General features: G+C 31.4%; 2 protein-coding genes across 2 annotated transcripts; one reads left to right on the top strand and one right to left on the bottom strand.

Moving 5' to 3' along the window:
- The first annotated feature begins 76 nt into the window (after positions 1-76).
- LOC116765628 (DNA-directed RNA polymerase II subunit RPB9) lies at positions 77-756 on the top strand. The gene has a single exon (XM_032655181.2). It carries the CDS (start codon positions 247-249, stop codon positions 619-621), a length of 375 nt encoding a protein of 124 aa, XP_032511072.1. The 5' UTR covers positions 77-246; the 3' UTR covers positions 622-756.
- Positions 757-1,158: 402 nt separating this feature from the next.
- Positions 1,159-13,672, bottom strand: LOC116766699 (uncharacterized). The gene is made up of 7 exons (XM_032656751.2): positions 13,403-13,672; positions 12,744-12,884; positions 10,176-10,251; positions 4,238-4,387; positions 3,641-3,770; positions 3,327-3,416; positions 1,159-3,165 (listed from the first exon to the last, which is right to left on the bottom strand). The coding sequence occupies exons 1-7, from the start codon at positions 13,591-13,593 to the stop codon at positions 2,978-2,980; spliced, it is 966 nt and encodes a 321-aa protein (XP_032512642.1). The 5' UTR covers positions 13,594-13,672; the 3' UTR covers positions 1,159-2,977.

Raw genomic sequence — 13,672 nt, 5'->3', positions numbered from 1 at the left:
AAAAATAGGTACCTATTGTCTACCAATATAAGCTATTATTTTATACTGTCAAAAAGTCGTCAATGTGCCGTCAGACGTGTAGAACCTTTAACTTTTGACATTCACATTTCACTGAGAAAATCGGTTTATTGACAAACCAAAGTAATTTCTAGAAATTATAATTAAAGTTTATTTTGCAAGATCTACTTACTTCCTATCGTAATAGTCACTAGTATAATAAAACTAAGTAAAGAATATACCTACAATATGAATATCGGTCGAAAAGACGGTGGACCGGGTTATGTTGGTATACAATTTTGTCAAGAATGCAATAACATGCTTTACCCACGAGAAGATAAAAACAACAAAGTCCTCCAGTACGCTTGTCGAAATTGCGATTATAAACAACTGGCAGACTCAAATTGTGTGTATGTCAACAAAATCATGCACGAAGTAGATGAACTAACACATATAAATCCCGATGTAGTAAGCGATCCGACATTACCCCGCACAAAAGATCACGTCTGCCCGAAATGTAATCACAGGGAAGCTGTATTCTTCCAAGGTCAAACGAGACGTGCAGAAGAAGAAATGAGGCTGTATTATGTGTGCACCAGCTGCAAACACAGGTGGACGGAGTGAAAGATCTTCAATAGTTTCAAGTGTTGGTTATATATCTTGAGACCACTTAGAAGTGAAATTAATTCCATTTCCATAAATAATAAATTGCTATTACTGTAAGCAGGGTTACTACAAATAAAATGCAATATGGTTTGATGTTTTTATTTAACTAAAACATTGCCAAGCCCCATTTGAATACAACAATAACAATTCACAGCCGTTTACTAATTTATAAGAAAATAAATATCTAAAAATGATTTCTTATCTATTTTTATATCAAATTTGTTGTCATACTGATTTAAATAACAGTAATTTCCGTGATAAAAACAAGCAGTACATAAATATTAATTAAAAAATATTAAACAAATTCGAGACATCCTAACAACATTTAGCTCATGATGGTACCGATATCGAAATGATTATAAACTTAAAATTTTTCAAATTATATTATAATTAGAGAAGGAACTATATTGGCAGGCTAAAAATATCTTTAATTTTTCTATTTAAAAGGAAAGTATATATCATTTGTAAATTGTATTAAATATATTTTTTACAACCTTATAAATAAAAAGCCTTGAAAATTTTTTTTGTGGTTACAAAAACAATTACATTTTTAAATAACAAACATTTTAAAGCTACCTCTATTTGTCTATATATTCGATGTGTGGAACAATTATACAGCCAACATTACTTCTAATATCTAGCTTATCAATAAAATTCTCTCTTGAATGGCTTAACTAGTCTAACCTAGCTAGTTTCTACAAGCTCCTATAACTATGTACGCATCCAGCTGACATAATATAATTTAAACAGACGGTAGCATTATAAGCAATCCATATTCTAAGCTTTTATATTTCAAGTGTCTACATCTAGATAACAATACAATTTTAAAAAGCAAAGTGTTTCTGTACTCTGTAGTTATATAACATGATCAACTTTTAAAGTTTTTGTGAGACGTTACTACAAGTATTTGTCATTTAATCTTCGGTAAATATTTTATACGGACGGCAAATATAAACTACTGCTACAGATATGTATACTATTAAACCTTATACTTAAAGCAGGGACGTGCGAGAAGCGGTAGATTTTTTTTATGCTAAGGCTTCAACGGTAGATTTTAAAGGTGACGTTAACAAAACGTCAGTGTCACCAACTACCGACTGACATTTATCAGCTAGACTTACAAATAGCGATGTCCAATAATAACAAGTGTACATAATATCAACCATCTAGGAAGACAGGGTTTAACGTGTTAGGGATTTTATATAAAACTAGCGGGTAACAATCGTAAAAGAATTGAAAACACTTAGGTATTAATACTACGTATAATATGATATATAAACTCCTTTGAATATCACTAAAGGTTGCAAAGTATCAATTCTAAAAGCTCCGTTATTGTTTTTCTGAACTCTTTGGAATTAAAAGCTTTCAAGTTTTTGAAACATCCGAATGAAATTACAATTCTACAGTTATTCAGCTACGAGTATGGATGAGAAGTATTGACGCATTGATATTTGGTTTATGGAATACCTCACTTAATATCCATGTTAACCACAATGAAAGTATAAGACATTTAGTAATTAAATTAAATTGGAAGGGTTTAGCGGTTATAGAAAGTTATCAGACGAAATTTTATTTGCAGATCGAAAACATGAATATTTATCTTAGTCGATAGTTTGAAATTATTGTTGGTATGATTGGCAGCTCCTTACTAATATGTGCGTAAATATTTGTCGGAAAACATTAATATTTAGTAATATAAGCTCAGGCAAAACAACCATTTATTACTAACCACTGACGACCTTTAATGAGTCTAATAAACCTTTTTGGTATTTGTGTAAGGGAATAGTAATGACGTGTCAGTGAATAAATTGACTTATATTTCTGCCATTAAAACTTCTAAGTATTTTGGTAGTTATATTATAAATAAACGTGGCCTCTGAATAAAGAAGTGTTTGCCGAACAAGGTTCAATTTGTAACTGAAAACACAACATCTATAAATAGGAATCCTGCAATCTCTATTGCATGTGATTTTTTTTTCATTCCATTCCTTGCCTTTATCCATTATTCATGTCATGTAATTGACAACTCACCGACTTATCACAACCAAATTTGTTTTAACATTATAATGTTAAAACCACCATATATTAAAATAATAATTTCTCTGTCACTTTTTTACACAATTACTTCAAAATACGTATTCTTAGCTTCGATCGCAAAAATCATTTAGTATTAAAATAATCCACCATCTTTGATGTTGTTCCAATTTTAAAATTATTTTCAACCATAGAGTTCCAATGCAAACGTATTACTTTTTTACTTTTGTCTGAACGTGGTGTCAATCCGTAGCCGTCTGCCACGTATGGAAAGCTGCCGTCAGTGTTCCGGCGGAGGCAGGTCTGGGAAGGTGTCCGGTGTCGGGGGAAGCACGTTGGTCTCGAATTGGCCAGACATATTACCCGGCGGAGAATAGTTGGCTACCACAATCACCTTGCCCGCACGGGATCTGGCTTTACCAACTCCGAAGAATCGAGTTGCCACCCAAACCATTTGGGTGAAATGACCTTAAAATACGAGCGATTATATGTTTGTATGCTGTGATATTTTTTTCTTTGTTTTTACAAGACACTATAAGCAACTGTATTAGACCTAGTAAATAGATCTAGACTCCTTGATAATGAAATCAATAATAATAATTTAAATAAAAGGTATTTCAAGAATATACCTGCGTTAACATTTGCATGTAAAACGTCCGACTCCTTGAAGAAGTTATATTGACGGACTGCGGCGTACCAGTACGAAGACACCTCCTGACCTGTGAATACAAGAATAATTACAGTCGAAGTTAAATTAATTACAAATACTTTATATACGATACAATTTCGGAAGTGAACTAGTGATATTCCATAGGAAATTTCCTTATTATCACGCTAGGGCAAAATAGTAAATCAAACAAAGCGTATGCATTTTTATAAAGAGTTAATTAGGATTAAAAATGCAAATAAAAAATGTGCAGTAATAATATAAAGGACGGAGCACCAGTGACATCAGGCTGAATGTCGCTGACGGGTCGCTGGTAAAGGTTTTGTCCGACGTCACGGTCGTTTCGGTAGTGGAACTTGTTGGTGTGGGCCAAATGGTTAGCCCACGCTTGGGCATAGTCGCACAACTGTAACGATATAAAACTTTTACCATATATGTACATAGGTATGTACTTATTTAAATGAAACTAAGTAACCGTGACACGGTTGCTGTAAACTGTAAAGGGACCGAATCGTCGAGATTATGTACTTATATAATAATAAAAAACAAAAACTTAGTTGCATTTAAATGTTTCGAAGCGAAAGTCTTAGATATCATCATACACTGAGGTATTTATATAAAATATAATCTTTCGTATGGAATGACGTTCGACGGTCGACAGATTTAATTTGTACTTTTAAAACTATTTAAGTATACTTATAATGAAAGTGTATATTTTACTTTTCAATATTTTTTTTTAGTCTAAAAATGATAAATTCTCTTTTTGAAATTTATGAGGCCGTAACAATACATAATAACAGACTGCGTTTCTAGTTGGGTTTAATTATGATTAAATTTGCTTACAAAATAGTTTTGTATATGTACTAAGAATACCTCAGGCGCCATATAAAGTTGTGGGGCTCCGTGTCGTTGTCTGTAAACGTTGTGCCAGCACAAACATTCCGTGATGAAGTCGCTGTCCTGCCAGGCCGTGCGTACCTCGCTCCACTGCACCACCATACTCACTGGACGGCTTTGTAGCACCTAGGAAGTTAGTAGCACTTTGTAGCACATATTGAATTTTGGAATCCTATTCAACTTTCAATACTAAAGATACATTGTTAAGTATTGAGATAATAATAAAATAATCTTCATGTTAAAATGTTTACCCGATCGCTAAAATGTTTACCCGGTATCCATAAAAATGGTCCTAAAACGATATTACATAATTAAAAAATGTTTCGTATTGTTATTTTTTTATGTACAAACTATACAGCAAATATTATTATGTATTTTGAAATCCTTTACATAATACATAATAAATATTTAAAAAATCTTGAACATGTTATTTTCCCCCGAATGTCGGTTTAGTGAGCACCCTATTGGTAATTGGAAATGCCGAACAATAAAATCGACATTTTCCACTTGAAAGAAAAGGTTAAATCAATAAAGAAGGAAGTGGGCCGAATGAATTGGACCCGTACCGAACTTTATGAGGTTCAGAATTGAGACCTCTATATCTCTTTATTCTGTAAAACTAGCAAGTTTCTAAAAATATTTTGGCAGCGATTCTGAACGAAGCCATTTTATTTAATAAACGACAAGAGTAGATTATATGTAAGTATAAGATTTAAATCTATGATTAGATTACATAATTGAGTCTATTAAATATGTATTTTTTTTGTTCTTTTTTTTTAAATTAAACTTATAAGTAAACATATATACTTATGGTACATCAAATAAAAGCATCAGATGCTTTGAAGACTTTCTCAAGACATGAATTAATAACAATTACATTGTACTTTGTATAATATACCTGTAGTGTAATGGCACATAATAGACTATATAAATAAGCTTTCGCATCAGTGTCTATGGTTGCTGGACTAGTGACAGCAATCTGTCATTATAAATGTGGACATTTGTAATCAAGGAATGGTTGTTTAATTTATTTAATACAACTGTTTATGAATTACTCACAATTAAAACCTAAGTAGTCCAGAATATATTGACATGATACTTTTAAATAGCTTAACCTTTTTATACAAATATATCATATTCTTTGGCGATGATTCATGTATGAACATTGAAATTGCATGTGTGAAGTTGACGAAATAAACTAACACTGAGGTAGCAATTGTCAACTACAAAACTCATAATGATATCTGAGATTTTCGCTTGTGCTCATATTAAAAAGGAGTAGTATCCGAAAAAAGGTTTTATTTAACACACCTACACACCACCACATAACTCATTGATTGCATGCATTGGATTGCATTGCATGAACATCTAAAGACAAGTTTATACTTTTAATTTCTCGGATTATGTAAGTTGTAGCAAAAAAAAAATACAGTAGGTATGCCTAGAAAAGTTCGCATCGTCAAGATACAGATGGATTCCAGGTTATTATTTATGAGACTTCGTACATAAAAGCATTGAAATAGGTTATCGAATGAGAGAGAAAAAGCTTCGTATGTAGAATGACGATGCTGACTTGTGGTTAGTATACGGCAGTTCGAAATTAATTGCTATAATGGACACGTCTAGATTGCTACATGGAGTGTACAGCGTTAAATGGAAGTAAAATAGCAATACTATAGTTGTTAAATGTTAAAATTAAGCTTACTCTTATTTTTTTGTTAATATTAAAGTTATATGGTTTACAGCTGACATAATTTCGTGAATATCGTATTGGAGCACTAAAAAAATTATTTTATATCATCCCATCTCATTCCATCTCATCTGCCGGCATGTAGTCGTAAGATTGATTTTAAAAACCGATTTCAGTAATTAAACCCCGACTGAAATTGAAGTTACTTTCTCATTAACAACATTAATCTGTATAACAGTGCGCATTGCGGACTCTCAGCCATCTTTGTAATTAAAATCTAAATTAGTATATTTACTCATAAAACGCTTTTCATATTTTATAATAATAAAATATAACGTTCGTTTGATTTCGCAATAAATTACTTTTTAAATACTCTCACGAATTGAATTAATATTAATTTAACGTTCCTTACAAATCATCAATCATAATAAGGGAAGGTTGACACACCATCAATCGTCTCAAATTATAACATTACTGAGACGGAGTCTGAAAAATATTATATCATTATAACAGATAATGTGGATAAAGTGCCAGATATATCAAGAAAAGTTTACTAGACTTCATAAGCTTACGTAATAATTGTTTTTTTTTTTCGAAACAAGCAATTGACTTTATTCATTCTGACATTACAGTAACGTAATATGAAAAGAGGTTTACATGAAAATAAAAATGCACTGTAATACCGTAAACGACCATATTGCTACGAGTGCCACATGCTACGAGAGCTACAAGATCTGCTACATATTACATGATACAAATTCTGAGACATCTCAGTCTTACACGAATTTCGTATTAGAGCCTGAGAACTGTTTTATTATGATCTCTAAAATGGAATGAAAAAATGTCTGTTTATAATATTAAAATAAAACATATCTATTAAACTCTTATATCTAATGTGATTCCTACATTCATATATTTTTATAATTTCTCCCTGTATATCTGTTTGGTAAAAGTAATCTGAAACGGCCACACCGTTGTAATAAGGCGCAACTAAGGTTACTTTTATGTTGACTTTTTTTATCGGCATGAATGAAAAAAAAATTAGGTGCGAACGAATCCACTTACAGCTCTCGAATAGTTATGAATAGTTCAATAATACATTCGAGGCGAATTAATATATTTCCACTATCAAATATGCCTTAATAGTTAATAGGTCTTGCGTTATATGCGGGGATGTTGCAATTTCAATAAGGAGCGTATTCAAGATACGTCAGAGGCTGATATAAAATGTAGATGAATTCCGACAACCCCCTCCTCAATCCTCACCCCCTCACCCTCCTCAAGGCCCAGCTTCAATAGAACCACAACTTATTTATAGAAAACTCAGTCTTTGCGAATGGTATTTTAATTTTGCATTCAACTCTAAGAAAACGACTTTGACTTTTAAAAACACATTTTTAAGGTCAAAGCGTTCTATGAATGAATAAATATATAATTAAACACGTGTTTTCTATACATACACACAGTGACACATATACATAAATTTATACACATATATATATTTATATATATATTTATGTCTGAATAACATTATTAAGTTGAATATGTTGTTAAGAGTCACGTACGCTCTCTCGCTGCTGAAGAACCTTATTAACGAGCTACATTTTGGTTTCCAAAATAGAATAACTCTCAAATTAATAACTTCATTTGAGTTTAACATCGTTATGAATTAATTAAAATGATAATTATCTGCTCATTAACTAAACTGAAATGAATTATTAACTAAATATTATTTGATGAATTTTGCACAGAATATATAATCAATAAAGAAGAGATAAAACAAAAGAACCTTCAACCAATATTATACCAAAAAAATATATTTAAAATAATTAAAAAATACGACCAGCTACAGAGTTTCTATATATCCAAGATTTTATAACTACATATAACAATTATTTTTTTTAAATCAGTATTTTTATTTTAATTATGACTTGGGTGATGTGTTCTTAAACTTTTATCAATATCTTTTTAATTGTTATAATAAAAGTAAAATTTTTGATACTATGTAATTTTGTTTTTATTTATATGAATGTAAATCATTGTCTCGTCAGGTCTGGTACAACAAACAGCACCATAGACAAATTATGAATATTCTTTATAGTTAATTATCTATTCCGATCTTTTACAATCTATATTTAAAATACTGCAAGTTTTAATGGGTATGACCATGAGGTAGTCCCGTTTTGGCACTCACGAGGCCATAACTTAGTGCAAACATCACACACTAGTTTAGAAAAGCTGCTGTGACCTGACTCAATAACTTAAAAACTAGCAGCGTTACCAACATCTTTAAAAACATACAATTTAGCAATCTGTATTTTGTTTTAATGATCAAAACAGTAGATTTTTTAAATATTGAACACCGGATGTCAGAAACGCGGGTCGTTTTTATCTTTTACTTGTTTGTATGATACAGCAGGAATTCGAATTTTATTTTACCGAACTTTTTAAACATTTATACTAAAAGGAATATAATGAAGCAATATTTATAAAGTTACAATTTTTATCACAGACGTTTCTTTACAAACATAAAAATACATTTATAAACGAAAACCTGCAAACTGTCCGTACGTATTGACGATTCAAACTTACGGTAAGTATGCAGATTACAGTCTTACATCGCATAAAGCGAGCGTAATTGCTGCTAAACGGCCCAATCTTCTTTGTTTCCACGCAGACGGAAATGCTGCCATTATAAGTTTGTAAGGGATTTAAGGTGCGAAGGTTCGTGTCAAGGACGCGCTCCACTTTCAACCACTTCCCTAATAACAGGGACTTAGCAATTACTAGAACGTTACGCCGTGAAGAAAACGTCTCACAACTCTGAAGGTGAATGTTCTCTTTAGAGAGACTTTAGGATATTTATTTAAATGTATTTATTCTCTTGAACATTTTATTTTTATTTTGGAATAATTAAACACAACCAAAACTAAGAATGATTTTGATTCCTTTTTTTATATTTTCATAGCTTTGTTTTTGGTCATATTAGAAGGGTGTATGAATATATCTAAACTACGGTCAGTTGTTCCTGTATGTAAGAATTTCTACTAACTTAATATACATGTTATGTACTTATTAATCAATTAGTTTGTAACTTTACACTAGGTATAGACTGTAAGCAGTTTTTCGTAAATAATTTTTCGCTTATGACAGTAACAAAGTAGATATGTGAAGAACAAGCTAGACGCTATCTGCGTTTACGTCGACGATTCAATCTCATACTAAGACTTCAGAGGGTTTGATCTTATTTAAAGTAAAAATATTTCTTTAACCAAATACATACGTTTATTAAATATTATAATTGTTTAACGTATATAAAAAAAACCTCACGATTAAGTCGTTACTTAATGTTTATCTCAACTATTATCGGATATGATTTTATTTCCACCAATAGAAAATCCAAAGGAACTTATCCATAGAAGTAAATATATGAGAATAATTATTGTTTATTTGCTGTTAGGCTTCCATATAATTAAACTGACCAATCTTCCACTATGTAAATATTATTGAGAAATAATCATAGCTAGCTTCGAAATAACTTTTGAATAAAAATTTGAAGCGAAAGTAAAATTAAACCTTACCTAAAATGGCGCTGAGTGACGTTAGCATCTTTTTATATTCTTAGTTATTACTAATATGTATATTAGTATTATAATTAGATTGTTAATTAGCTTCTGTTTTCTTATTGCTCTGACATAACAAAGATAAAATTATATACCCGTTAAATCTTTAACGTATCGTTTTATAGTACGTATATAGAATTGAGAAACCGCTTAGTATTTCAGACAAAAATAATTCAACAAAACTAAATTACGTCTCTCACGTAACAAACCCGGCAAGACAATACTCAATAGGATTTTCCAAAAAAACTCAGATAATTGTTACAAAATATTGCTAAAGATGGCCTAAATGCTATCAATTTATAGAGAGGTGATATCTTTATCATCTATATACGGTAGGCGCTCTCGGAGGTTTAAGGCATGAATATGAAGGCCATATATATGAAGGACCTAAGTATAGTGTGAGATACGTTGAGCAAAGTATCGAGGGATCGTGTCACGCGAGTTTCAGCTGGGTCAAGGTCTCCCGGACCTGGGACTCGTCTGGTAAACATGTTTTTCTGTCCAAGGAGTTCCTACACTAATGTTTATTGTTCCGATGGAAATCATTTCATTCTGTTACTTTATGAATGTAATATTGTCGTCTGTGATATTTTTTACAAACCCTTTGTAGAAGCCTCGGCCTATTATCGAGCTGTTCGATCTCGTTGTCGTCTTTATGCTGATTGTTCTTTGATGATCTGGAAATAGGAAGAGATGTTAAATGAGGCTATCTGAAAAAAACGTCACTTTACATATAATCTTCAAGGAGCACTGATTCGAAAATATAGAAGAAAATGATCATTACAGCAATCAGTTACTGGTGTAATTTAGTTTTGGAGATACCGCTTCAGAGTCACTATCGACAGAAATATTAAATGCTTAAAAGAAGTTTAATATCTCTGCCAGCAATATAATGTTAATATTTGTGTGAAATATGTATCTGTTCGTTAACGTTTATTAAAATTTCTTCTCCAAGCAGCTCGTGTACAAATTGAACGAGATATTCAAATTCAATGACTGCAAATGTGCCACCTACGCCTTCATAAAATAACAAGATGTACAAGCTCGCTGGGAAATAAAGAACCCTCTTGGTCTGGTTTAATTGAATTCCAGTTGCTATTATTAATTTTTTCAAACGACTGAAGGATTCTTTGGCAAAAATTTTGATATTATACTTTATAGACGTATTTCCAACTTATATAGATACTTACATATATATGTACATATCGTCATCAGTATATCATTTTCAACAGATGTGCACTAGAATTGTATTTTGAATATAATTGATATTATAAATTAAGTATAATGACTGTATTACTTATTGTGTTTAAAACAAGTCCGAATAAAGATTTGTTAAATGTTAAACGCGTATTCATGATGAAAATAATTACGTGAAAATCGTGATAAGCCACACGAAGGTTCGCGTGACTGGAAATTATAGTTTCTGTGCATTGGATTAGAGAAAATAAAGAGCCTATAAAAGTAATTAACATAAACATTAAAGCTGTTATTGTAACGTAATAGTGTTTCTCCAAAATACTTGTTAAATAAATAGGTAGATACCTATCAAAACATATCATCATACGAATTTTTTACTTAATATCAGAAAATTAAAGGCGATTTTAGGCAAGGCAGCCCCAGTAGTTTCGTTTCAAATTTGGTTAAGTAGAGAGAGAGAGGAGCTTGGACGGTGAAGCCTAGCGTTTGACGCGCGTTAGATAGGGGCGCCTTTAATCTACACCTGGGTCGCAAGTCCCAGGCACTGTTGAAGCTCCTCTCCCTGCAACGCGATTGTCCCGGCACCCGTACGGTGAATCCTTTGAATGCTGAGAAGTTTGATCTCGTGATATTATAATTGTATTAACTAAGTAAATAATCATTAAAATTTCACTTCATATTTGTTTTAAAGGTAATATATATATGGTTTAGAAACCGCAGATTATAGTTATTTTTTTTATATATTTTAAAAGAAGGTTAAATTCCAGATTATGGTCAAGGAATAATTTTTTTTTTGGAATTATGTTATTATACTTTTTTAAGTAAATAAAAATCTAAGATGTACATGTTACGTAATGCTAAAATCTTGAATTGTTTTTTTTTACATATGAATAAACTATTTGGTACGTTTTATACTTCTTCTGTCTGCATGTTTAATATAATATATTAAGGCCACGAACTTGGATAGTTGTTAAGATTAAAGAGTCTTATTATCTATGATTACTATTCCGTATTCGTGTTCGTATTAAATTACGCCGAATATAGAATACCTAAATGCTTTCCGTTAGCCGTCTGAATAACTTTGTTTATTATAAAACAATTGTCTTTGGATTTTTTTCATGCTCCAATCATACATATTATTATTGCAGAAAAATGTAGTTGTGAAAAATTACTACGCATACTGAGCCCAAAAATTTTTTTGAAGAGATAACTAGTTTTTTCCGTTCACCAAAATAGCATTAGAGCAGAAAAAATCTCTTTCAAAGTAAGTATGTATATCCATAAAGACGATTTATGTATGGTAGTCTTAATACATTATTTACTATTGTTAAAGTAAATATTATCTTTTTTTATTTCTTATTCGACCCTAATCAAATTTGTCAAAACAAGAGGGCGTAAGAACAGTACACGTAGATACTATGCAAGTTTTTCAGCCGAATGGTTTGTTCCAAATTTAATTATAACGATTTATTGTGTAGGAATAATATTCTATTTGTAGTACATATAATTAATTATTATTGAAGTACTTTTAATTTATCTATGCTATCTGTAAGGCAACATTAGTTTCGATTTACTATTTGTTATACCTACTGTATTTATTTCTATACATTATTAGTTGTAAATGACTTCAACTGTATAGTGAGGTTTCATATCTCCGATACGATATATATCACAACGAGCGGCTGCTCGTTTCATGTTTTGTTACGTCATTAAACAAAAATATGTGAGGTCTAATACATTTATTTTGTAACAAGAGCTCACTTGTATAATTGTTTGTACATAAAGCAAATCTGTTAATAGCATTATTAAGAGGAAAATAAAGGAATAGAAGTCAAGGAAATCTTTAACGATTATTTTTCAAAACAGACTTATTTGCTTATAATACTTTCTTAATCCTTTTTAAGTAATGAGGATATTTTTAAAAGCCTATTTTTAGATGTCTTTATCCATTTAGTATCAGGGAATATATTACCTGTTTTGTCGTAACAGTGCTGGGGCGACTTTCTTCCTTAGGTTCGCGAGCGCGGTTAGCTCTTCCCTCTTGCGGGACGGTGGCGGAGCACCCAAGAGTGTCAGAAGTGGCGCAGGGGCCGGCTGAGCTGACTTCAGCAGACTGACGCGACAATGACCATATATCACATATATGTAGTTAAAATTAAATAAATAAATATAAACAATTTTTTTTTCTTTAATTTTCACTTTATTTAAATTTAAATATTCTTTTAAAGTCCCTGAAGGGAAAATAGTTTGTAATAATTATTTTAATTGAAAAAAAATATGATATAGTACTTGATAATGTCAGTAAAAAATGTATTGTTTTGTATATAAAAAATCATGTTAACATTTTTAAACGGATTCACATAATAATAAATAAATAAATAAATATAAGAAATCCTACAAGGAAGCTATCAAGCACGTGTATACGAAATTTATTAAATTATACATTTATTTTGCAACGAAATTACGAAAACATCTGAAAGAACAAAGGAACTGGATTTATAACGCTTCTATACGTACATCACAGTGACGCGAATTTAATTACATGCGTGATACATGTCTATGTAGACGTAAGTTATTAATTTATATAAAATAATAATGTTTTTTATTAAAAAAACATTGATTTCAACGTACCGTTTGGAAGCCGGTGTACGCTTGGAGAGAAGCGTGTAGTCGTACAGGTTGGAACTTGACGGATTGCTGTTGATGGCCGATGCCGGGGGATAGTAAGCTTCATCTTCCCTGTAATTATTATTGACGAGCATCGATTTCAGCGGCAACAGTTCGACATTGTCGTCGTTGCGTCGATCGCGTGGCGCCGTCATAGCTCGTCTGGCATCGTGTAACGACGACCGCCTCGGACGACTGCTTGCAGCCTACTGAATAATGGCCTTGAAAATGCTG

This window comes from Danaus plexippus, assembly GCF_018135715.1.
Source record: "Danaus plexippus chromosome 3 unlocalized genomic scaffold, MEX_DaPlex mxdp_34, whole genome shotgun sequence".
In the NCBI taxonomy this organism is placed as follows: Eukaryota; Metazoa; Arthropoda; class Insecta; order Lepidoptera; family Nymphalidae; genus Danaus; species Danaus plexippus.
This window is presented reverse-complemented; position numbering and strand designations above follow the sequence as displayed.